At 46.3% G+C, this 23,489-nt stretch overlaps 6 protein-coding genes across 17 annotated transcripts; 2 read left to right on the plus strand and 4 right to left on the minus strand.

Moving 5' to 3' along the window:
• Positions 1-1,300: 1,300 nt before the first annotated feature.
• On the plus strand, positions 1,301-2,573 carry LOC120681265 (the record flags this gene model as incomplete). The annotated part of the gene is made up of 3 exons (XM_039962778.1): positions 1,301-1,395; positions 1,807-1,814; positions 2,090-2,573. Coding segments are annotated over 3 exons (279 nt in total), but the record flags the coding sequence as incomplete, so codon positions are not given.
• A 1,573-nt stretch (positions 2,574-4,146) lies between these two features.
• LOC120683277 (coiled-coil domain-containing protein 124-like) lies at positions 4,147-6,737 on the plus strand. 2 transcript variants are annotated; one of them, XM_039965345.1, is made up of 4 exons: positions 4,147-5,000; positions 6,038-6,157; positions 6,335-6,389; positions 6,467-6,737. In XM_039965345.1, the coding sequence occupies exons 1-3, from the start codon at positions 4,422-4,424 to the stop codon at positions 6,344-6,346; spliced, it is 711 nt and encodes a 236-aa protein (XP_039821279.1). In that variant the 5' UTR covers positions 4,147-4,421; the 3' UTR covers positions 6,347-6,389; positions 6,467-6,737. The 2 variants fall into 2 exon arrangements, with proteins under 2 accessions (XP_039821279.1, XP_039821278.1); XM_039965344.1 differs by having other exon boundaries at positions 4,158-5,000; positions 6,335-6,737.
• Positions 6,738-6,947: 210 nt separating this feature from the next.
• On the minus strand, positions 6,948-11,287 carry LOC120683270 (tRNA pseudouridine synthase Pus10-like). Of its 2 annotated transcripts, XM_039965327.1 has the most exons (15): positions 10,893-11,284; positions 10,021-10,361; positions 9,532-9,655; positions 9,316-9,430; positions 9,049-9,209; positions 8,885-8,956; positions 8,698-8,766; positions 8,551-8,631; positions 8,364-8,483; positions 8,188-8,262; positions 7,941-8,021; positions 7,752-7,825; positions 7,617-7,677; positions 7,379-7,434; positions 6,948-7,267 (listed from the first exon to the last, which is right to left on the minus strand). In XM_039965327.1, exons 1-15 carry the CDS (start codon positions 11,007-11,009, stop codon positions 7,189-7,191), a joined length of 1,626 nt encoding a protein of 541 aa, XP_039821261.1. In that variant the 5' UTR covers positions 11,010-11,284; the 3' UTR covers positions 6,948-7,188. The 2 variants fall into 2 exon arrangements, with proteins under 2 accessions (XP_039821261.1, XP_039821262.1); XM_039965328.1 differs by lacking the exon at positions 8,885-8,956 and having other exon boundaries at positions 10,893-11,287.
• A 755-nt stretch (positions 11,288-12,042) lies between these two features.
• On the minus strand, positions 12,043-13,833 carry LOC120681266 (GDSL esterase/lipase At4g16230-like). The gene is given in 4 exon segments (XM_039962779.1): positions 12,043-12,603; positions 12,738-13,013; positions 13,107-13,246; positions 13,584-13,833. Coding segments are annotated over 4 exon segments (1,227 nt in total).
• Positions 13,834-16,056: 2,223 nt separating this feature from the next.
• Positions 16,057-21,070, minus strand: LOC120683273 (GDSL esterase/lipase At5g55050-like). Of its 10 annotated transcripts, none has more exons than XM_039965340.1 (9): positions 20,756-21,070; positions 19,513-19,664; positions 19,204-19,382; positions 18,105-18,900; positions 17,635-18,012; positions 17,361-17,497; positions 17,045-17,257; positions 16,557-16,839; positions 16,057-16,458 (listed from the first exon to the last, which is right to left on the minus strand). In XM_039965340.1, exons 5-9 carry the CDS (start codon positions 17,888-17,890, stop codon positions 16,238-16,240), a joined length of 1,110 nt encoding a protein of 369 aa, XP_039821274.1. In that variant the 5' UTR covers positions 17,891-18,012; positions 18,105-18,900; positions 19,204-19,382; positions 19,513-19,664; positions 20,756-21,070; the 3' UTR covers positions 16,057-16,237. The 10 variants fall into 10 exon arrangements, with proteins under 10 accessions (XP_039821274.1, XP_039821265.1, XP_039821267.1 ...); XM_039965331.1 differs by having other exon boundaries at positions 19,513-19,749; XM_039965333.1 differs by having other exon boundaries at positions 19,513-20,419.
• A 273-nt stretch (positions 21,071-21,343) lies between these two features.
• LOC120683275 (GDSL esterase/lipase At5g55050-like) lies at positions 21,344-23,252 on the minus strand. Its single transcript, XM_039965342.1, has 5 exons — positions 22,991-23,252; positions 22,405-22,544; positions 22,045-22,299; positions 21,683-21,968; positions 21,344-21,587 (listed from the first exon to the last, which is right to left on the minus strand). Exons 1-5 carry the CDS (start codon positions 23,250-23,252, stop codon positions 21,361-21,363), a joined length of 1,170 nt encoding a protein of 389 aa, XP_039821276.1. The 3' UTR covers positions 21,344-21,360.
• Positions 23,253-23,489: the final 237 nt, after the last annotated feature.

Raw genomic sequence — 23,489 nt, forward strand, 5'->3', positions numbered from 1 at the left:
ACCGCCGACTAGAGTCCTGCTCGCCGTCGTTCGTTTCGAGCTCCGCGTGGTCGCTCCGTTCCCGTCGCCGTCGGCCCCAGGTCAGTACCTGCCGCCGCCGTTGCCGTCGACCGCCAACCGAACTCATCCATAGGCCGACCTTCCGCTCAGCAGGAGCATCCTCTGCTCGCGCTGCACCGTCGGTTGGTGGCGCTGGACCCGCGGTAGCAAGGCGTCGATTGTCTCCGCCGCCTGCACCAGCCGCTGTCACTCGTCCCGGTTGGCCAGCACCGTCCCACTTCACCCTCTCCAAGCACAGCGCGATTAGGCCTTACGCATCCACTCCGGCAATCGTCTCGGTTGCGCCACTTCACCTCAATTTCGCAAATTAACTTCAAAGCGGCGCTCGATCACGGATGAATCTCAGGTGATTTCATTCATTGGTAAGAGGGACTATGCAGGTAGTAGTGCATTTTTGGGCACATATTGTTGCAATCTCGTAGTTGCACATGGGATTTCTTCCAATCGGCTTCACATACATGGGATTTCTTCCAATCGGCTTCACATACATGGGATTTATGCTCTCTCTCCCTGCAGGGATGATGGGAGCGATTCAGCAGCCGACGCCTATGCCAACCAACTAGTTGCAGGAGACGAGCAGGAGCCCTACGATGTGCTGTGAAGCCCCGGACCTGTCCAGATCCCACACGCACACCTCGTGCAGAGCGCCTCTGTCCAGATGCTGAGGGCAGGATATCTTCTTGCTAAGATCCAGGTGTTGAGTTAACCGGTCCAGTGTGTGGTTTCCCATTGTTGTCAGACTTTTACTAGAGCTCCTGTTCTATTTATTTGGACTCCTGAATGAGTGGAATCGAGCAAATTGTTGTCTTCTGGGTATTTTCTTTGTTGATTACTAATTCAAGTTTGCATTATTAGTTGATTGAGAAGTGTAGAACCCATAGCTTGTTGGCTGAAGGATACTTGTTCTTCATATAAGACCTAGATATTTATTTCTTAGCTGATCGAGAGATACCTATTCAGATAAATAGAGCTTTAATTTATTATTTTCCATAGGTGGCATTGCATTAAGAAGAAACAATCGCCAAAATTTAAGTAGAAAAGGACTCTCACCTGGGATTCTAAAAGTGTATGATTAAACATCTGAAAAATACTTGCAGTTTAAAAATGCCTATAATGGGGAATGATTATCTTGATAATTTGTGTATTCAAATAGTAGGATAGATCATGTTCTCCTGATTTTTGAAAGAAGTCATATCTGATTGCAACTCTTTCACCATGTTACAGGTGCTCTTTCCTAAGGACAATTGGTCCAATTGACATGGAAATGCTTGCGTTGGGACAGGAGACACAGAAGTACTTCACAGATGATTATGACCTTTTCCACAAAAAAATGAGGTAATTAGTGGATTATAAGCAAAGTTTATCAATATAACTTAGTTTTAGTGTGCAATATAGTTCAAAACAAATCTGTGATGTTGTACATATCAAATTTTTTTTGCAATATGTCCTGAAAATACTAGTCTTTGTTTAGTATTAAGGACCTCTATCCCACATGCGTGGCATGGTAAATACCAGCAGCAGTACATTTAGTTTGTAATAGAATCTTGTTTTTATATGCTGCAGCACTTTTTCTAAATTTTCTAATTCCATATACAAAACCTAGAGTAGTGTAGAAGTAAAAGCTGATAGCTCAATTACCTGTGCCTGACAAAACTACTAATGTTGTACCAAGTAACATTACCAACAGCAATGAGACAGGTCTTCTCAATTCTGTTTCATCGCTAATAATCTAGTCTGCAAGCGCAGGTTCAATGGTTAAAACATAATCAAATAGGTTGCTGTTTACTTTGATCTGGGTCCCTTGTCAGTATGTATTAGTATCCCGGTTAGTTGTACACCATCCCTGCGCATGTTTTTTGAGGTGCAGAAGAACCCAACAGTTTAACCCTACTCTTATCCTAAAAGGCAACATATGTTTGCTGTCACTATGGAGATATTTGGCATAAGAAGTTTAGTTGTTTGTTCTTTGCACAATTTTCTTTCAGCAGAGTACTTGTTTTTTCTTATTCCATTTCCTGTTAAAAATCAGGAGACAGGACAATTGGAATATTTGATCCCAGAGAATCATCTTTGCGGCACCACTTGCAATGCCCCGACAAGAAGTTTGTTGATTTTCTGTCGTACCTGCTGCAAATAAATCCCAGAAAGAGACCAACGGCCATTGAAGCATTGCAACACCGATGGCTTTCAGTAGTATATTGCTGAGCTTGTCAATCAAGCTCTTTCGTCACAAATTGGGACAGTGTCTGAAGTCACTCCTCTTTCCTCATGGGTAGGATCAGTTTCTGAAGTTACTTGGCTCATGAAACAACACCCTTCCATTGGAGCAGGATTTGGCTTCGTGGGGTCAATCCTTGGCAGTGAAATCCTGTTTTGCAATGTGAATTGATCGTGGATACACGCTAGTTCGTGCATGTAAATATGAGAAAAGTTACCTATTATATATGTACAGTTGCGATGTACAACGATGTAATTTATCCAACTATAGCCAATTAAATTGTTATGTTTCTGTATTTCTTGATATGGCATTACTCTGATTTAATTTCTTTGTTCTTGAGTTAACTGAATTTTGTGGTTCTTGACCTATGATTTATTTAATCCAATTCAGGAAATAATCAACAAAGTTCTCGTGTATTGTCGATGTGCTACATTCGCTTGGTGACAAATTGCTAAGATGTAATAAAGATATAGAGGCCTGCCGTGAAAGTGACTGCATGAAACATGACAAACCGTGCAAAAACAGATATTCTCCCCCCACATATCTATATGCTTTGTATAGCATTGGTGTATTCCTTGTGCTAAAGAGCTTACAAGACCATCTAGAACTTTTCTGCCTCAGGTCTGTCGAACTATATTGTTAGATCATCGAACTGTCACTGACAAAAACAGAAAGAAATGCTATACAAGGATCCATTAAGAATCACATCACCAATAAAGGTCTGTAATTGTGCTAAATTACAATTCCATTTTATCTCTTTCCCTTCCCTTGAACACAATTACTCCACATTGAACAGATTCTTCATGCATCTATACAGATTGTACAAGCATTCTCACAAGTTGCTTTGCTGTCTTGAGCCTTCCAATAATCCAATAATCCAGAATTGATAGTAACATATACCAAATCAGGCAAGAAAAGAATGAATGATAAGTAAAGGATTCAGTCAGTGCAATATATCTTGAGAAACCATGTGGATGATTGATGCATTAACTATGCCCGTGCAGTTGACTCAAAATCATGTGGACGTTTGACTCTCTTACGCAGACGATGGCAAAAGTCTAAGAAATTGAGTTGCAGGAGCCGGAAGGCGACGAACTCGCCTGACATGTGGGTGTTGTTGTCAGGGATACTGATGAAGAAGGCAGCCTTGTTCACGACGGTACTCCACTCGGGCCGAAGAACGCCTTGAACCTCCTGACCTCCGCTTCACGGATGAAGGTGAACTCGCCCGACGTGGCGTCGTCCGGCTCGACATGCTTGTGTGGTTACCGAGTCTCCTTTGCTAGCTTCAACGATCACCATGACGCGTAGAGCTCCAACGGAATATAACCACCGGCGGGAGGGCGTGCGTGTCGACCTCTCCGTCTGGCGCTCGCGGGGAAGGGCAGAGGGAGGTCAGGATTGCTCGGTCTCCATGGCGTCTGGCTGATGGTCCTGGATTGCAGGGGCGCCGGCGCTCGCGGGAAGTGCCGGGGAGGGACGGATCGGTCACCATGGCGTCTGGCAGGGGCGCCGGCGATTACAAGATCGTTCCAGCCTGGCCTCGACGAACACCAGCGAGCGGTTCCGAGCTTTGATTGTGAGGGAGGAAAACCGGGACGGGGGGAGAAAAACCAGCGAGCGGCTCCCGATTCGATCGTGATGGAGGAAAACCGTGCCTACCCTCGATGGAACGGTGGGGGGTGGGTTGGCTCGGGTATGGAATAATTATTCCATACCCTGAATAATTATTCCATACCAGAGTAGAGATTAGTCCTGGCCATATATATATATATATAAATAACAAAATAGGTAGGGGCCTACCGCTGATTTCGGTAAAAAAACAAAATTTGTACACGCTACCTTCTTTTTGTTTTTTACCGCCAAGGCAAGTCGTGTGCAACTGCAACTGGGCATCCAGGTGATTCCGTCATCCTCGACCTCGACAAACGACCAACACCGCGTACAGAACAAGCTTCTCGAACGCGTGCCCTAGCCTGACTCACCCCACACCGCCGTCCAATTTCTCCAGCCAAGGCGCACGCCCACAGCATAACGCAACCCCCCAAATCGCGTGGCTGAGTCCAGATTGCAGTAGCTTCCGGCAATCCCGCCGTCCCCAAGCCCCACGCCCACGCCGCCAGTGCCGCGCGCGGGGGGCGCGATGCCGAAGAAGATGGGCGTCAACTCCAAGGCGGAGGCGGCCCGCGAGCGGCGATCCGCCGCGGAGGCCGACCGCCGCGACCGCCAGGAGCGCGCCAAGGAGGAGCAGCACTGGGCGGAGGCCGAGGGCCCCAAGTCCCGCGCCGCGCGCCGCCGGGAGGAGGACGCCGAGAAGCGCGCCGAGGCCGCGGCGCGCAAGGCCGAGAACCGCCGCCTCGCCGAGGCCGAGGCCGCCGCCGCCGCCGCGTCCGCGTCGGCGCCGTCCAAGGCCGCCGCGCGCAAGGCGTCCCGCGTCGCCGCCCCGCCGCCCAAGGTCACCGAGGCCGAGCTCGCGCGCCGCCGCGAGGAGGAGAGGCTCCGCCTCGAGCGCGAGGCCGAGGTCGCCAAGAAGCGCGCCGCGCGGGTCGCCGAGGAGGAGGAGTACGAGCGCGTCGTCCTCGTCGCCAACACCAACAGGGACGACTCCATCATCGAGGCCAGGTCGGTCGAGGAGGCCATCGCGCGGATGTCCGTCGTCGATCCGCAGGCGGCCCTGCCCGCTGACAAGCATCCTGAGCGTCGCCTCAAGTCGTCCTTCAAGGTACACCAAAATTCGTCATTTCCCCCCTTTTACTCTAAATTGTTTGCATCTATATGACGCTTTGCAAATCACTGAGAAAATAGAAATATGCCATACGAGGTATGTTTGTAAAAAATCAAACTGTTGTCTAATCTACCATTGAACTGCCATTAGGTTGTAAGGTTGTGTGTTTGGTTCATCTGACCTGTGAGGCTGTGCAATTGTGAAAAATTAAAATTGCCTTAGTAATTGGCCAAGCGTCCCCTGTGAGGTATGGTTTATCATCACTAACTGAGACAATTGAACCTCAAAATTTTCTAGAGAAGGGTGGATGGGTTGATACCTGAATTATTAGTTGCAAACAACCTTCTTTGTAGACACTATGACGGGCAACATCCATTGTACTTACTGTTGCAGTGCCAGTAGGCAGTAGCAGCATTTTGAAATGACACACTATCTTCATGGTTGAGATGCGATATCAAATCAATACTGCAATAAAATCACACTTTTTTTTTCCTACTCTAGGCTATTCCTAGAATGGACCTCTGGAATATGCATATGCATAAATTTTTTTGGTTCAATACTTTTTTGTCATGGTGTCACAAATTTGATGATTGAAAACTGTACAATAGTTGCTGATCAGCGACACATTTACACTTAATATAGTATTGCAATTGATCTAGTTCAAACCTATGAAGTACTGATATACAGGCAACAGATTGGTGATACCATGTCAAAATTATATAAAAAACAGTAAACCACCACCACAAAATAATGGTACATATATATTAAACGTAAAAATATCTAAGTAGTCAAAGATTACACATGGTCTTCTATGTTCACTAGAATTTGGAATACAGGGTAGCAGACAGGCAAATACATATTTAATTACTTGTCTTTCGAAGGTGGTATGCCAGTTTGTTCTGTTCTGTGTTGTCATGTTTACAAAATCCAAACTTGATGTTAGTTTTAGCTTTTCAATTCTGTAGGCATTTAATTCAACTACTGCTTAATATGACATTTGGTGCTCAATGCATTTGAAACAATCTTTGTGACAGGCATTTGAAGAGGCAGAACTCCCCAAGCTGAAGGAAGAAAAGCCAGGCTTAACACTGAATCAATACAAAGACATGATATGGAAACTATGGAAGAAGTCTCCAGACAATCCTCTTAACCAGGTTTGCTTACATAAGATATTTACCATAACTTATCCTACAAATATTATCATGCATTGCTAACTAAATTTAATTTTGTTCCTTCTTGGACTTTGGGAGTAGAAACGGCTATGCATATTGAATTGTGTTTAGAATGATGTATTTCTGAGTTCTGATCACGAAACATATGTTTATGTGCAGGCTGCTGAGTGATGTTGCATTCCTACTGAGTACTGAACCACCTGAGTAATTTGAGGCAAGTCTGCAATATTTTGCAACTTATTTGGGCTTATTCTACTGCTGTAATGTTTCATGAACAATAGCATATTCCAGACCAATCCCCAAGCAGGATTGGATGTGCAGCAGAGCTTGAACCAGGCAGATGCTCAGTTTCTCTGCTAATAATCGTAAAGCTGTGATGTATTATTGTATATTGATTAGAGATTTTACTCAGTTTCCTTTTTGTGCTTTGACATGGTTGGGGGCATGTTGGTACCCAAACATTGTTTGGTTGCAATTGTACTTTTGAATTTTGAACGAATTGGTGCCATGGGCTGGACCATGATATGTCAATTGAGTTACAAAGGCAACTTTTTTGTCTTAATCTTTCTCCTGCACATAATATGGCTCTGTAATAGCTTGCCATGTTCATTGCACCTGAACGACGCGGACATTACAAAAGTTTATGTGTAGCGAAGTTACTGAGTTACACGTATGATGGCATACTTATTTGGAGTATTATGCTATCACAGTCGGTGGGTTTGGTCGCTGAGACATTCACGCATTTTAACATACTACTAGTATTCTGGTGTGATTGACCAAGCAGGACATCAATAGTCCAATTTGGAGATTATCGGATGTGCTTGCCCAGTTTAACAGCATTACATGACAACAGTCGTGCATTGCCAGAGTTACTCAATGTACATATAATTCTGTTGTACAACATCTCCAACATTATATAGCCTAGCTTGCACGGGCAACGAACAGAACAGATTTGGCACCTTAGCTCCTGTGCTTGTAAATGCCGTATTGCATGGTTACTTAAGCATGGGCTTTTACTGGAGGAAGTCCATCTTAACATCAGTGACGTCGAGTTGCAAAATCTCAGCTCTGCAACCTAATATGGTGCCGATGCTGCAATAGCAGGACAAGTGGAACGAGGACTAAATATGCATCTTTTTATTCCATGGACCACTGTATATTTGACATTTGGCAAATGGGCAGGGTAAATAAAGAAAATGATACCTGGGGTGCGTGCGTCCAAGATCACCGTGCACGAATTCCTTGATGTATGTTCCAGCCTATGAACATAAAACAGTGGATTACGAGAAAAGAGCAAACTGAACACTAGATGCACGGTTAGGCCTTAGTTTTTATGCATTTTCTTAGCAATATGAAGAAAAAAATAACATATAGCCAAAAATGATAATGATATATAGTGAAATGATTCTACAGAAAATGGCAAGATAGTTGCAGTACTAACCTGGGTGCATAATTGCAACAAGTAATAGTTTGAGCCGCCAGCGACCTTCTCAATCTCCATCCTGAAAGGACAAAAATACTGCTTCTCAGATGATGCTAAATTTTGAATAATGGACTATATAAAGCTGGGGCTCACCAGTGTATAATACGTTTTCGCTCTAATGGGCTTCTGCGATGAAGTACTCTTATTGGGGTCTTCTGTACAATTTCCTACAATTGAGGCACAAGAACACTGTCAAATATTATGGCACATATTTTATCAAAAAAATCAATTACAGAACAACATCAATCAACAGAATTGATTACATCACAGGTTTGGGCATACCATCTCCTTTGTAACAGAAATATTATGCAGATCATTTTCCGCCAATTCACGAGAAGTCCATATAAGGGCAGCATATTGCTTCTGCACATATATAATAAAATAAGCCTTATTCAGCAAGGCAATGTATACCTTCAGCAATTCAGGTAGTAATGCAACATGGCAGGGGGAAAAAATATTGAAGGGAAGCCGGTAACAAATCTAACAGCGTCATTCAGCACAAAGATATACCCTCAATTGTGTATATTACCTGTTTCTCTGCTTCTCCTTCACGCATCATTGACCATATTTCATTGCCAACCAACTTGAGATTTCGAACTCTGACCTATGACATCATGAGATATAAGCAAATCATATGCAATCCAAATGCTTTTCAGTTTGTGCATCCTCTACAATTTTAATTCAGTGTTAGGATTCAGCTCTTACATATTTCGTTTCAGAGTTGTTAATTCTGTCTTCAATTTGTTGAACTTCGATTTCAGATGGGATGGACCGAACATTCAATAATTCAACAAGAAATGGACGACCAGATCCAAGCATCCGTACCTGCAAATATGGAATGTTCAGCGTAGCAAATAACAGGCACAGTTCCAGAATCCAGACATAACATTACATCAATGTCTTCTCTTCCAGCAGCATGGAACTTGCAGCTATCACCTCTGCATATGGCACGTACATTCCCCCCAATTATCTCCTACATAGGTTAAAGTTATGTTTAGGAGTGGTGCTCTTTCTTGGACGGAGTGAGAGATAAGCTTACCTCAACTGAAGCTTCCCCCATTCTCTCATCATCTATTATCCAACATGACTGACTGACATTCCTTGAAAGCTGACAATGAAGAATAGCATCATGAGGGAACAGGAACCTAGTGGAATAAAACAAGTATTTATGCTATTTTCAGCAATGAATGATGATGCAAGTTAGATAAAGTATTAACTGTGCACACCTTCAAATATCTTCCACCAATATATATAGGTGATCTCAGGCATGATATCACAAGATGGCAGGGTTTGAACACCTGAAGTGATTGAATTAGTTGATAAAACAATTGATACAAATATTTTCCTATTCCCTAGAACCAATAATAAAATAGCAGCATAGAGTAATCACCTTTTCAGGAGGCAACTGAATTAAATTACAGAATTCATGATCTTGGATGCTCTCCAGAGTCTTGTAGATGAATGAATCTGATTCACTTATTTGTTTATTGTTGGCATCTGTTGAATTCCTTTTATGCGCCTCATTCGAAGTATCACTTCCGTTTCTTGAATCTGTTAAAGCATCACAAAAATCATCAGCTGGATGACAAATCTGATACATCTTCTTCTTAAGTATACTAAAATAGTGTGTTGGAAATCTGTGCCAGTATGATGGAACCTGCTTTTCTTTTACGGTTGTTCTCATTCGGCAATAAACAATGAAGCTTTTGTGAAGCATCACCATGAGTATATGTTAAGCGAATTCTAAATGAACTGTTACCATATTTAGCATTCTGCACAAATTCAATCAACCATGTTTAGGTAAGCGAACAAGGAACTGTTAATCTTAGAACAAGGTATCACCCGAACTACAGTACAGTCATGAAACACCTACCATCTGTTTTTCGAGTAATGGTACAATCAACAGTCGCAAGGCTTCCTTCACTGACATGGTTTGTTGTGGAAACATTTTGTCCTCGAACCAATTCTCATTGCCAAATTTTTGCTTCATGTACAATCTGTTCAGAGTCAACGTATTATACAAACATTGATGTGGTACCACATATTTCATATATGAAAAATGTATGAAAGATCAATCACATGTGAATCTCGACAATAGAAAAATGCATGAATTTACATTAAGTCATGCATTAATGGTTGAAGACTAAATATGGCCTAGTGCTATGAAACTTTTTCCAACAAAGTTGTGATGACATTTCTTTACAATATGATTGTATCAACTATCAAGTACCCCTTGTAGATTGATTCCGTGAACACTTAAAGAATTCTGGCATTATCAATATAATGCTATGAGCTATCACCATGAGTAACCAATAAAAAATGAGGATAACTGAGGCAGATATTGTGAAGTAGAGATGATTACCTAACAGCACGCTCATTAGCAGCTATCACTGGCGGCAGTGAGATTTCTAGAGAGAACTCGCCAACTTGGTAACCCTCCTTTTGCACTACTCGAGATATCATTGAAGAGATGTTTTCCTTTTGGGGCATTTCTAGACCTTCATCTCGATGCCAGGCTGGCAGCAATACTCCCAAACAAACAGAGCAGTATGAATCATCTGCTGACAGACATGAACAAGACCCTCCTTTTATGGAACCATCATGCTCCTCAAGAAAGGAATGCAAAACTGATGAAGTAAGTGATGCACACGAGCAGGCACTGCTATAGGCTCCGAGCAGGCGCAGGATGCAGCGTACACAGGCCTGTAGTACAACAGAGTGTTCATCATGTTTCATTGTCTCTGCAATTTTTTTTAGACAAAAGGTTTCCCCGCTTTATTTCAACGAAACAAAGCATTGTCTCTGCAATTCTGAATAGAGCATCAGCAGGTAGGATGTACTGTACTGGATCTCAGGAGAAATACAACATATAGAAAAGGGGGGCATTATAAAAAATTAAAAATTCAATAAACCTCCCAAGCATGCATATACTGGAGGCGCAGGAAATAGAGCGTCCGTCACCATGAACAAACAACAGTTAGAATTTGAAATCAAAAGAGTCCACACCACAGAACAAAGCCTCTCTTTCAAACTTGCCCAAATAATGGACCCCCTATATATAGTACTAAAATGCTTTTGTAGGCTATAGCAGTGTTCACAGCAATGCAAAATCAGACATAAAAACCGCTCCGCGAATCTAACGGGCTCGCGCGGCGGTGAAACCGAATCGTGGGAGATCAAGCATCGAACACCGAACAAGGCAGCAAGCACATGGGCAGGTAAGAGCAGCCGTACCCCGACGGAGAGGAGGTGGTGGACTGCGTGGAGCGGCGGGAAGGAGGACTCCGCAGCGCGTTCAAGGATGCTCCGTGCCTCCGCCTCGGCCTCCGCCGATGCATTGGTGGCGGCCATGTAGGGCTAAATCCCAGCTGATCCCCCGGTGCCAACCTGCGACACGGGTTGCTGAGAGCTAGGCGGTCAAGCAGGTTACGCTTAATCTCGTGTCAGTAACGAGTCCCGGTCGCCGGAACGGGCGCGGCGAGAAGACGGAGTGTGGAGTTCCAGGCGTGAGGCGCGGCGGCCGGCGAGGGCCGAGGAGCCGGGAGGTAGGGGGTGCTCCAAGCGGCCGGCGGCGCGGTGACGGGAACGGGAGAGACCGAGGCGCTGAGCGAGCAGAGCAGATGGGCTGGGAGCGAGATATGCGGGCCAGCGATAGTGTCGCGCGTGTGCAGCAAGCCGGATGCTTCGCCGGCCTTTGTGGGTTGGGCTGTCCATTGGTTGCTAAAGTGGGCCGTGAATCTAGACCTGGACTGCTTGCTGGGGAGCCCAAAGGCCCTGATGCTTCATTGCGCCATATAAAACCAAATTTCTGCATCAAATCATCTTTTTTAGCGAACGTGCAAGCAGAGCAAGGCCGGTCTCAGTGGGGTGCTATCGACACAGTTATTAAGACCGTAAGCTAGGTAGTCGAGCTGGAGGAGTGTCATGATAATGATGACACTCCCCATTCTCTCTTTATAAAAATTTTATCATGTCAGCAAATTTAATGTTTATGACACTGTGCAAAAATTTGAGCACAATATTGGCTATTCGCCGCCCTTTGTTTTCTCAACCTGACGAAAATGACTAATGCGGCGCACAAGGTCCTTAATAATACTGGAAACAGCACAATCAATGCAGTCATTATCATTCTTACCAGACGCGTAAACAACCCGTCTTTTTGTTTGGGACAAACACGACAAGCAACAGATGTCAATGCGTATAGGAATCTTCGGTCACGAGCACGCCGCCCAGGACGAGAACCTTCTCGACGCGCTCACCAATCTGTATAGCCTCCATCAATCACAATCTCCTATTTGCCACACCGCGCCCGCCGCCGCCACTTATTAGCAGTTGTAGTATTACATACAGTGGAGCATGCATTCCACAACCAAACGCGTGCTCCTCATGGGCATGGCCGCGCCGCCACCAGCTGCTTCACGTTGACCGGGGCCACGAAGCGCCCGGCGGCGCCGCCGAAGAGCGCCCTGGCGGTGATCGCCGACGCCGCCTCCGTGGGGTGGAACCTGTCCCAGAAGAAGTAGCCGCTCCGGTCCTGGCACAGGGGAACCGAGCTGTTGCACAGGCTCTCGCCGAAGTCCCCGTCGCCGCAGCACGCGCGGTCGAGCGTCAAGTCTGCGCGGAACGGAGCAGCGTCAGAATTCAGCATCAGATTTTTGCTGGTTTAGTTTGTAGTCGATTACGTACTGGGTTTGCTGAAGACCCATCCGGCCATCCCGACGGCGTCGCCGAGGGAGTAGCTCATGCCGGGCAGCTCCTGGCTGAGGCACTGCAGCATGGAGGCGATCATGGGGTAGAGCTGCCGGGAGAGCTGGTTCGCCGTGCCGAGGCAGCCGAGCTGGTCCACGTCCCCGTAGTCCTTGGCGACCTTCCTCTGGAACGGGCAGCAGCCGACCAGCGACGGGCTCAGCACGCTGAATTTCCTCGCCCCGGCGGCGTGCAGGTCCTGCACTTAGCATTATTTTTCACGCTGAATTTAGAGACTAAATTATCGTTATCTTGCTGGATAGAGTTCTTCAGACCCCACGATGATTTCCCTCAAAAGAAAAAACAAGATCGTATGATGATGCTGCTGCATACCTTGACGTTGCTCTTGTAAGAGGCAATGAGCCCTTGCAAGAAGGCGGTGTCGTTGCGGATAGCGCTACTACTGGTGTTGTTAGCTTTCCTGGTGTTGTTAGCTTCTGTGATAAGATGATCGGCGTACTCGAACAGGTCGTTGCTGCCGACGCTGATGAAGACGAGGGACTTGGAGATGAGATCAGCCGCCGTCCGGCCTCCGCTTCCGGCACACGTCCTCCGAACGAGGCTCGTGAAGTTCCCGACTTGCTCGGACATGGGAATCGCCTCGCCACACTGCACGGAGAGCAGAACCGTACCAGGGGGTGAGCAGTGAGCGCGCGTGCACCGACGGCGATCAATCAACAACGATGACCAGGCGCGTACCACTTTGTTGTTCCCGGTTGTCGGGAGGAGCCCCGAGCCTCCTGACGCGAAGTTGATGCCGCCCGTGCTCATCCGCCGGATGGCGCTCGCGTTCGACAGGTACAGGAAAGGCGGCGGGCTCTCCGCAAACCCCAGCAGCTGGGCTGTTCGTCCACGATACAATATTAAGGCTGTGTTTTTTCGCGAAAAAGTTTGGATTTCGGTACTGTACTATATTTCGTTGTTATTTAGTAATTAATGTCTAATCATGAACTAATTATATTTAAAAGATTCGTCTCGTATGAATAGTTAAACTGTATAATTAATTATTTTTTAATTATATGCATGTGTCCGAAGATTTGATGTAACAGATACTGTAAAAAAAATTTAGAAGTAAACAGGACCTAATTCTTGGTCATCGCATTTATTATTCCTACTCTTCCAGGTCGATCGCAACAACATCTTCACGAGAGTGGATGCTGCGACGTGCGCGCGTCCTACCTAGCAGGTCGGCCAGGTTGTAGCCGTTGCTGAAGCGGCCGGTCGGCGAGTGGCAGGGGTGGTCGACGCCGTAGGGGCGGTGGTTGGCCTTGCAGCTGACGTCGCACCTCTCCAGGCGGTTGTTGTTGCCGACGTCCACCAGGGAGTCCCCGAACACGAACATCGCCGGCACGAGGGGCTTCTTCGCGGCGGCGGGCGCGAGCACCGAGGACAGGGCGACGAGCGCGAGTGCCCCGCGGCGGATGGCCATCATCGTCGGAGCTAGCTAGCTAGTAGCCCGGCGCCCCTCTGCCTGCTCCCTGCTGCTGCTGCTGCTTCGTCTCAATGGTCAATGCAAGGTGTATATATACGTGCATCTTCAGGAAAAGGACACGATTTATTACCGAATGACATAACGGAGCGGGTAAAAAAATTGGGCAGTGTACCAACCGCATGCCAGTATCCTGGGATCCCTCGCCGCAATCCAACGGATATGCTGTTTGTTCTGCGACGCGTGGAAGGGTTAACCTCTCGCGTGCCTTGCGTTCGTCGGTCGCGCCGACAGTTACAGTAAATAATAAGAACGGGCGAAGAACTTCGACTTGGCCAGCGTGTTGTTGACGAGAAGAGAGGCGAGTTTGGAGTGGATGCGGGCAGGCAAAACTCAGGATTGGGCTTTCTGCATGCGTTTGCAATTGCGTCGTGGTTCAGAGAACGATCGAACGGCGGCGACGCGAGGTCGCAGCAAGAGCTTAGCTGGCATTGTGTTTGTGGAGCATTGTTGAATCCATCAGCACATGGAGCTGAACTGATAAGGAGCATTATTGGCATCTTGCTAAGTTGGAATCCAGGAATTCCGGATGACAGCGGAAGCATAAAAAAAATCAGCAGTTGAATCTTTGGGCGATTATTGGACTAAGTATTTCGGCGACTCTATGCGGGGACTCTATTCTAAGTCCATGCATGCATTCGGATTTTGGAAAGGGACTTGGTGCTTCTCAGCTTCTGGAAGCCACCAAAACCATTTCCCGGACCTCCTACATTGTTTGAGCAGCAAACTGTCACGTTGGTAGCAACAGACGGCAATTCTTTTCTGGAAGTGCAGCAGCGGAGCACAAGTTATGGTATCAGGGCGTCCGCTCCCAGCTTCTTCTTCGGAGCGTATTCTATAAATATGGACCGAACGATAAATATATAACTCGATTTTGGTAGCAAGCTGACAAGAATCACTTCTCCATTTAGATCCCTCCATATAGATCCTGTTTGGCAGAGCTCCTAGAACAGTTTCTTGGCTGAATCCTGAAGAAGTTCTGCCAAACAGTTTTTCTAAGAGAGATGATTTTATGGAATGATTCTCAAAAATGAATCAAGGAGCTGGGAGATGAAAAAAGTAGCTTCTCATGATTCACTTCTCAAACTAGATTTGGCTTTTATAGAGTTAATCTTATAGAATCACTTCCAGCCACTTCTCTCGGAGAATCAGCCCGCATAGAGAATCAGAATCAGTTAGATCTCTACCAAACTAACCTTACAATGTGAAATGTGAGCTAAAAAAGATACATCCCCCTGATTTTTGTTCATTATGTACCCAAATTACTTATCTGCTCTCCATCCTAGAGCAACTCAATCAGAGAATCCAAAAGCTAAAGCTGAAGAATCTCGAAATGAAGCTCAACCAATCTAGCCCTTACTCTCCCCCTTCTCTCAAACTACCCAAAACCAGAAGCTCGTCATTGAGGACCACACACAACGCAATGCAACAGAGGCGTGCGTAGTGGGCAATGAGGGTGGAGCTCGATGGTGGCTTCTGTGAGTAGCCGGATCTGTTCATTTTTTCTTTTCAAAATAAGCTTTTCGGAAAGTTATTTAAATAGCCTTCTCTCTCTCTCTCTCTAAATAACTAAAAATTTTCTGAAATTTTTTTCTGAACAATTTTAATGAAAATGTATTAAACAATTTCCCTTTTTTCACTGAAAAATATTTAAGAGTTTCTTTTGGAAAATTATTTGCATAGTTTTAATATTTTCCTTGTATATTTTTTCCAAGAATTTCATTTGAATACATTTCCCACTTTATATATAGCTTTTGTCCCTCAAATACATTCTTGGCTTGAAGTTTTTATTTTTGACAAATTTGTTTTAACAACATTACCGCTAAAATGTTATTTGAATAACTCTTTTGAAAAGTTATTGAGAGAACTTTCGTGGATAAGCTACTGAATAAATATTTGCGGAATGGTTTCATGAATAGAAAATAAGGCAAAAGGGATGATTTTGCTCAAATCGAAAATGCTATGATTGTCTGATGGTGTGATGGCTACCTTTCTAGCTCATCCATGGGACTGCATGGCCCATATTCAGTATCAATTCACGTTTCTTGTCATTTTAATAGGTATATGGTGTGGATCTATATGATGACCATCCGACGACATGCACACTAGCATTATGAGACATGCAAACACTTTTTTCTCTCCCACAATTTCACCACCTTTACCAACTCAGATTAGGATTAAATCATAAACATACACAACAAACAAATATGCTCATGTGATCTCAGCTCAATTCAGTACAAACACATTCTTCATCATTATTCATCACGCACGCATATATGAATCATGGCGCATCTTAATATAGTTCTTCCATGTCTGCTGTAAATAAAGCAATTTCAAATACTCTCTACAGCTCGATCAGTTGCTGCAGGTTGATGGGGTGGACGAAGAGCCCAGTAGTGTCGTCAAATACCAGCTTCGCAGCAACCCCCGTCGCGGCGGTGGTCGGATGGTAGTCGTCCCAGAACAGGTGGTTGTTGCGGTTCTGGCACAGGGTAGCCGAGGAGTTACACCCATCAGCGCCAAACGGCCCTCCACCACAGCACGCCATGTCCAGCACCGTGAAGTCTTTCACAAAAGACGAAGTGTGGAGACGATAATTTCAGAACTTATTATAATTCTAAGAAGAAATATTTAGGGGAGGAGCTGGGATTGATGTTGATTACTGTAATTAGGTATGACAGTGTTGTAGAAGACCCATTCAACTATCTTGATCGAGTCCACAAGGGAGTAGTTCATGCCGGGCAGCTCTAGGCATAGGTCGTGCAGCATGGTGGCGATCATGGGGTACAGCTGCCAGGAGAGGTTGTTCGCCGCAGCGAAGCAGCCAAACTTGTCGACATCCCTGGGATTCTTGGGATCATGAGCTATCGCCCTCTGCGAGGGACAACACCCCACCAGTGATGGGCTCACCACGCTAAATTTCTTTGCCCCCGCACCATACAAGTCCTGCATTTCATTTTTCAGAGAAATGGATCGGATAGGCATGAAAAGTCCAACATTATGGAACTCCTGAATGAATTTGTGCAGTATGAGAGAAAAAGATATGCATGAAAACTAAAGAAAAGATACGCATGAAAACTAAAGCTACCATCTATGCAAGTCATGAATGAATTTGCTTGGATGTGAAGGAGCATTTGGGTGACACACGTACCATTAGAAAGCTCCTGTAGGAGGCCACGAGGCTTTGCAAGAATTCTGTGTCGTTACGGCTACAGTTATGGTCTGAGAAGGTGTACTCAAACAGGTCATTGCTGCCAGTGTTGATGAAAATGAGGGATTTGGACATGAGATCAGCACGGCCCCACTTTCTAGCAAGCATTGTGAAGTTCCTAACCTGCTCAGTCATGGAAAATACTTGCGTACACTGGACAAACAAATGAAGCCAAGGTCAGTGACATGTATGTTCATCTCAATCGGCAAACATAAAGCATTTGCAACTGTATATTGATTGGTGGTGGATGCACTACTGGTCCATTGCCGGTGGCAATGAGGAGCCCCGACCCTCCTGACGCGAAGTTGATGCCCGTTCTCATCCGGGTTTTGAGGCTCGCGTTCGACAGGGAAAGGAAAGGAGGTGGGCTCTCGTCAAAGTGAAGCAGTTGAGCTGTTCAATTCGTCAGCAACAAATTGATCAGTTACATTCATTTCCTGCTTGCTGAGAACAATCCAGAACCTGCACAACGACTCAAAAACTTGGCAATTTTCATCAATTTTGAGTGTACATGCCATGCAGGTACGTACCTAGCTGGTCCGCCAAGTTGTAGCCATTACTAAACCGGCCAGTTGGTGTGTGGTTGAGGTAGTCAATGCCGAAGGGCGGGTAGTTGGCTTTGCAGCCAATGTTGCACTTCTCAATGAAGTTGTTGTTGCCAATGTCCACCATGGAGTCCCCGAACACAAACACTGCCGGCACGAGGGTCTCTGCGGTGCCCCGCAGCACAACCTTGAGCAGCAAGCACAGGGCAACGAGCGAGAACGCCCTGCTGTGGCTGGCCATTGGTTGGAGTCCCCTAAACGGGTGGCACTCCTTGCACTTGATCGGGCTCCAGCTCTCAACCAATATGATGCCCCTGGCCTTCGTAAGGAGGTGCTAATGTACGAGTATATGTAGACAAGCACCTGAAATAAAAAGATTGCCTAATAGATGACTCAATAAACCACACAAAATACAGTGTACAACAATATTTGTATGCATGGCATAATGGCAGTCCCTTTGGATTGGTCGCCCTGGAAAAACTCCAAATGATATGCCTTTTGTACCGTAATGCGTAAGCGCCTAAGCGGTAACCTCTCAGCCTAGTATTTCTCGATCACGAGCTCCAGTTAGTAAAAAAAAAAAAACACACCAAAGTTCAGTTTTGCAGCTGTAGCTTGCCATTGGTGCAGAAGCCAGGGACAAGGAGACACATATGTAGCTAAACTGAAATATCCTATACGACTATTATGTGCCAGCCTATAGAAGAATATCAGTACTTTGGATTGCCTGTGCAAAAATACAAAAAGTTCAAGTTTGGATTTTCAGTCCATCTGGCTGTTGCAGGCCGGTGTCTCGTGGCGCAGAACAAGTCTATGCTACAAGCAGAACCAAGTAGTGACGTAGCAGCAAACTGGCATTACAATTGTGAGGAAGCATAGAATAGAACGGTACAGCTTGGCCGCTTGCTATTGACATGCATGTCGTGCCATAAGCTTAGAGGCCAGAATGCAGTTGGTTGGCAGTTGGTCCAGGGTTCCAGGCCAGAATGCAGTTGGCTTTCCTATGTAAAAACTGTATTTTGAAAGGGACATCCTTGTAAGTCCAGGCCAGAAGCCCAACCATCATATGTAACTATCAATTTTGGAACCGCAAATGGGCATGTTGCCATGTTGGTACTAACGTGGAAGGCGATAGATTCAGATGGTGATAGTTGAGAAATGACTATAAATAAATAAGTTTGGACGAGGATATCCAATCCTTGAGGTGCTTGCGTCCAAGATCACCATGTGCGGAATTCCATAGTGTAAAGCCTATGAACATATAACTGTGGATTACACGAAAGGGCAAACATAACATATAGTACGTGATTGTTTATAGAAGGTGGAATGGGACTTGAATCTTTTAGACATAGATAAAATTAGAACTGTGCCATAAATTTCGTTTATACAGTACTCAAACAGATACTTACTTTTTATGAATTCTCCTACCAATATCAACAAAAAAAAATCTATCATTGAACATTTTTTAATTCCTAGACATATAGAAAAATAACATATAGGGGTATATATTGAACTGTATAGTATTAAACATAGTAAAAAAGTTGCAGTAGTCACCTGAGCTGTGCAACTGGTAGTTAAACATGGTCATGCAGCAAGTGGTAGTTGAGCTGCCTGCAACTGCAAGGCTGTAACTTTCTCAATCTCCATCCAGACTGACAAAACTACTTGCTTCTTAGATGATAAAAATTTGAAACAGTCCAATATATAAAACTGGGGGTCTTCTGTACAATTTCCTACAGAGCAGGCAAAAGAATACAGTCACATGTTACAGGCTTACAGCAATAACTTTTCTCCAATAAAGCAATTACAGAACAACATCAATCAGTATTCAGTACAATTGGTCACTTTGAAGGGTATTCATACCATATTGCTCAACAGAACATTATGCAGATCTTTTCCACCAGTTCACAAGAATTCCATACAAAGGCAGCATACCGCTGGAACAAATGGGCATGATGACTGATGAGGCAGGTGGCGTGCATCGAAGGCCCTCCCAGCTGTGAGCTACTGTATGACTGTAAAAACCAGGGGCCGTCATCTGGGCTGATCGGCCGACTAGCAAAGAGGCCGCTACTGTAGCAGGTAAAGTGGTCTGGGAAACTAAAGATTCGATATGATAGGCATTAGTATAAAGCAAGGCAATTTATAGATTCAGACATTCAGCCAATAATGCAAGAGACGATAACAAGTGGAACATGGTAATTCTTTTTCTTAGCAATATCGTCATTCATCAAAATCATAGTCCTAAAATTGATTGCTACATGTTTCTCACTTCTCCTTCGTGTACGTAGTTCAACTTCATTGCCTAACAAATTGACATTTCCAAGTCTGAACAGCACAAGATGATGAGATATAAGCCAATCATATACAATCCACGTTTTCTTTTAGGATTCTGCAAACTCTAAAATTTCAATTCAGTATCGAGTACTTGAGTTGTTACATTTTTTAAAACGAACATGGACTACATACTCCCTCCGTCCCGGAATATAGCTATATTAAGCATTCAACATTTTTCCCAAATATAACTGTCTTTGGAGTTTCAAAACCACCTTGTACATATAAGCTGACCAAAATACCCCCTCATCATCTATTTCCCCACCAGCCTGAACGAATCATTTTTGTGATCTTGTCCCCTTCCCTCACAGCCTGCATGCCTGGTTCTTGCCTGCCAACCCAATCCGGGACCATTACATGCATGTTTGGCAAGTCAGAATATATCAGAAACGCATGCTGCATCAGATATGGAGCCATGCATTACTCCATCACACACCTGTAAATTAGCTCATGATCATTGCTTGCACAACTGCGGTATTTAACCGAGGACAATAGAGTCTATTCACCGGCCCTCATAATCTGTCTAAAAAATACAAAGCTAGCTGTATTCTGGGACGGAGGGAGTATTTCTTATCGTAGATTTTAATCTTCTCTGCCATTTGTTGAACTTGAGTTGCAGATGGGATGGATCGAACATAGTGTTCCTCTGCTCAACTAATAGCGGTCACCATTCCAACACGCTCGAGCAGAGTTGAGACCAATCGGGGGAGATCAATGAGTAGCGAATAATGAACAGGACATGAGAACAGGGTTAGTGAGAGAGCATCCGTACCCGGAGAGAGAGAGAGGAGGTGGCGTACGGCCGTGGAGGACCCTGCGGCCGGTTCAAGGACGCTCCTCGCCTCCGCCGCAGCGTTGGTGGCCGCCATGGAGCGGGGTGAAGGAAAGCTTGGAATCAAACCCTAGATAAGCACCCCCTTGCGGTGCCGAAAACCGCAGTGGGAACTGTCGGCTTTCTAGCGCGGCTGTACGACGGGGGCGGAGCCGCGGATCTCCGGGGCGGAGCTCGGGCGGCCGTCGGGCGCGGCGCGCCGGCGACGGCCGAGTCGAGGTCGAGAAGTTCCGAGACAGTTCGTGGGCTGCCGCGAGGCCCTGGGACGGGAGTGGGGCCGAGTTTGAGTGGGCCGTTAACCTGGGGCTATCTGTGTCGTACTAGTAGTTGGGCTAAGATAGGGCCCGAGGCTTGTATGTTTATACCACAATAAATTTGAGCAAAACGGTGTAAACATGACAAAACTCAATAAGTGTATATAATTTTGAAGCAGCATAAATCAAAACGTATAGAAATCTTCAGTAAGCTTATTACGCTCAGCATCACAGTAAAATTGTGACAGCAAAAGCATGATCATCAGGCAAAATTCACAACCAATCTTGCACTCATGGTCGCGGCGCCACCACCAGCTGCTGCACGTTGATCGGGCGCACGAAGAGCCCGGTGTCGAGGAAGAGCTCGTTCGCGGTGACCGCCGACGCGGCCTCCGTCGGGTGGAACCTGTCCCAGAACACGTAGCTGCTGCGGTTCCGGCACAGGGGAGCCGAGTCGTCGCACCCGCCCTCGCCGAAGACCCCTCCGCCGCAGCACGCCCTCCCGAGCTCCGTGAAGTCTGCCCAAAGAAGGAAAAGAAAAACATCAGAAACTTCTGAGATCAAGTAAGGGATTATGGGAGGCGAGACAAACAGAATGGGTTCGGTTGGTTACTGTAGGCCGGCGTGCTCGGGCTCTTGAAGACGAACTCGGCCATCCCGACGGCGTCGCCGAGGGAGTAGTTCATGCGCCGCAGCTCCAGGCCGAGGCCCTGCAGCATGGCGGCCAGCATGGGCTGCAGCTGCCGGGAGAGGTTGTTCGCCGCAGCGAGGCAGCCGAACTTGTCGACGCCGATGGGACCCCTGCCGGGGGCGTGAGCCAGCGCCCTCTGCGACGGGGAGCACCCCACCAGCGACGGGCTCACCACGCTGAACTTCCTCGCCCCGGCGGCGTACAGGTCCTGCGCGCGCGCACGGTAGTAGCATTAGTTTTCACCTTTAATTGGTGAGGATGACAAGCAAGTTTTCAGAGATTGCCTTGACGTAGCACGTGTAGGAGGCGACGAGGTCCTGCAAGAACTGGGTGTCGTTACGGTTCGTCTGCTGGGTGTCGTTGCGGGTCGGGGCCGGTGGGGAATCGATGTACTCGAACAGGTCGTTGCTGCCGACGCTGATGAAGAAGAGCGATCTGGAGATGAGGCCGGCGGCCGACCGGTTCTCACGCCTCCACAGTCGAGCGAGCCTCGTGAACTTGTCGACCTGCGCCGTCATGGACAGCACCTCCCCACCACACTGCAGAAAACGAAGGCCGCAGGTCACTGGTAACGTCCCTGCTTTCTATATGTATCAGCGATCACCCGAGCATAAAAGCATGGAAGCATGTGTGCGTCTATCTACCACTCTGGGGCCGGTTCTGTCGAGGAGCCCCGCCCCTCCCGACGCGAAGTTGATGCCGCCCGAGCTCATCTGCGGGACGAGGCGCTCCTTGGGCAGGGAGAGAAGAGGCGGCGGGCTCTCGGGGAAGCCGAGCAGCTGGGCTGTTCGTCACCAGCAACAGTTGCCAATTTTGGTCAGGCTTTGTTTAAATGAATGAATCATGTAAAGTTTTCTAAAAAAATATTTTTTTCACATTTGAAGTTTTAAATATAGAATAATCACAAAACTAATTACAGAACTCGTGTGTAAACTACCAGATGAATTTATTAAAACCAATTAATTTGTAATTAGCACATATTTATTGTAGCAATTATTGTAGCAATTTAGTATCTAATCATGATCTAATTAGGCTCATTAAATTCGGCTCGTAATTTATAAGCAAACTATGCAATTATTAGTTTTTTATTTCGTCTAGATTTATATTTCATGCATGTGCCATACACATTCGATGTGATAGTTTTGAAATTTTGAATTCGCATCTAAACAAAAACAAAGCAGTGACATTTCCATAGCGCCATGCCAATTGCCATCAGTCATTAATATATACCTAGCCGGTCTGCCAGGTTGTAGCCGTTGCTGAAGCGGCCGGTGGGCGAGTGGCAGGGGAGGTCGACGCCGTAGCGCGGGTAGTCGGCCCGGCAGCTGGCGTTGCACCTGGGCAGGTGGTTGTTGTTGCCGACGTCCACCAGGGAGTCCCCGAACACGAACATCGCCGGCACGAGGGGCTTCCTCTCGGCGGCGCCCTGCACGGCGAGCGCGAGCAGCAGGACCAGCGCGCCGGCCGCGAACGCCCCGCCGCGGCTCGCCATCTGCGGCCCTCGATCGCCGCGATGATACCACTCGGCCACTGGTGATTAGCAAGCCGCGTGATCATGTTTATATAGGCCATGCACCTAGAAGAAAAGGACATGATTTCCTAATGGCACACAGCATGTCGTTACCTTTGAATCCCTCGCCCCCAGTAAATAATCCAAAGGATATGCTGCTTGTTCTCTAATGCGCAAACGGCTAGCCCTCGGCATCGTGTTCGTCGTCGATTACCACAC

The sequence above is a fragment of the Panicum virgatum genome, chromosome 7N (assembly GCF_016808335.1).
Source record: "Panicum virgatum strain AP13 chromosome 7N, P.virgatum_v5, whole genome shotgun sequence".
Classification (NCBI taxonomy): Eukaryota; Viridiplantae; Streptophyta; class Magnoliopsida; order Poales; family Poaceae; genus Panicum; species Panicum virgatum.

Bases quoted from the DNA above. Each gene is read 5' to 3' on its own strand.
- LOC120683277 (XM_039965345.1), top strand. From the start codon at position 4,422: ATGCCGAAGAAGATGGGCGTCAACTCCAAGGCGGAGGCGGCCCGCGAG. The intron at 5,001-6,037 runs GTACACCAAAAT...TCTTTGTGACAG, and splicing joins GCCTCAAGTCGTCCTTCAAG to GCATTTGAAGAGGCAGAACT.
- LOC120683270 (XM_039965327.1), bottom strand. From the start codon at position 11,009: ATGGCCGCCACCAATGCATCGGCGGAGGCCGAGGCGGAGGCACGGAGC. The intron at 9,431-9,531 runs GTAGGTGTTTCA...GAATTTGTGCAG, and splicing joins CATTACTCGAAAAACAGATG to AATGCTAAATATGGTAACAG. The intron at 7,678-7,751 runs GTGAGCCCCAGC...TTGTCCTTTCAG, and splicing joins CGAAAACGTATTATACACTG to GATGGAGATTGAGAAGGTCG.
- LOC120683273 (XM_039965340.1), bottom strand. From the start codon at position 17,890: ATGGCCAGCCACAGCAGGGCGTTCTCGCTCGTTGCCCTGTGCTTGCTG. The intron at 17,498-17,634 runs GTACGTACCTGC...CGAATTGAACAG, and splicing joins CAACTTGGCGGACCAGCTAG to CTCAACTGCTTCACTTTGAC. The intron at 16,840-17,044 runs GTACGTGTGTCA...AATGAAATGCAG, and splicing joins CCTACAGGAGCTTTCTAATG to GACTTGTATGGTGCGGGGGC.
- LOC120683275 (XM_039965342.1), bottom strand. From the start codon at position 23,252: ATGGCGAGCCGCGGCGGGGCGTTCGCGGCCGGCGCGCTGGTCCTGCTG. The intron at 21,969-22,044 runs GCAATCTCTGAA...GCGCGCGCGCAG, and splicing joins CCTACACGTGCTACGTCAAG to GACCTGTACGCCGCCGGGGC. The intron at 21,588-21,682 runs GTAACCAACCGA...TTCTTTGGGCAG, and splicing joins CCCGAGCACGCCGGCCTACA to ACTTCACGGAGCTCGGGAGG.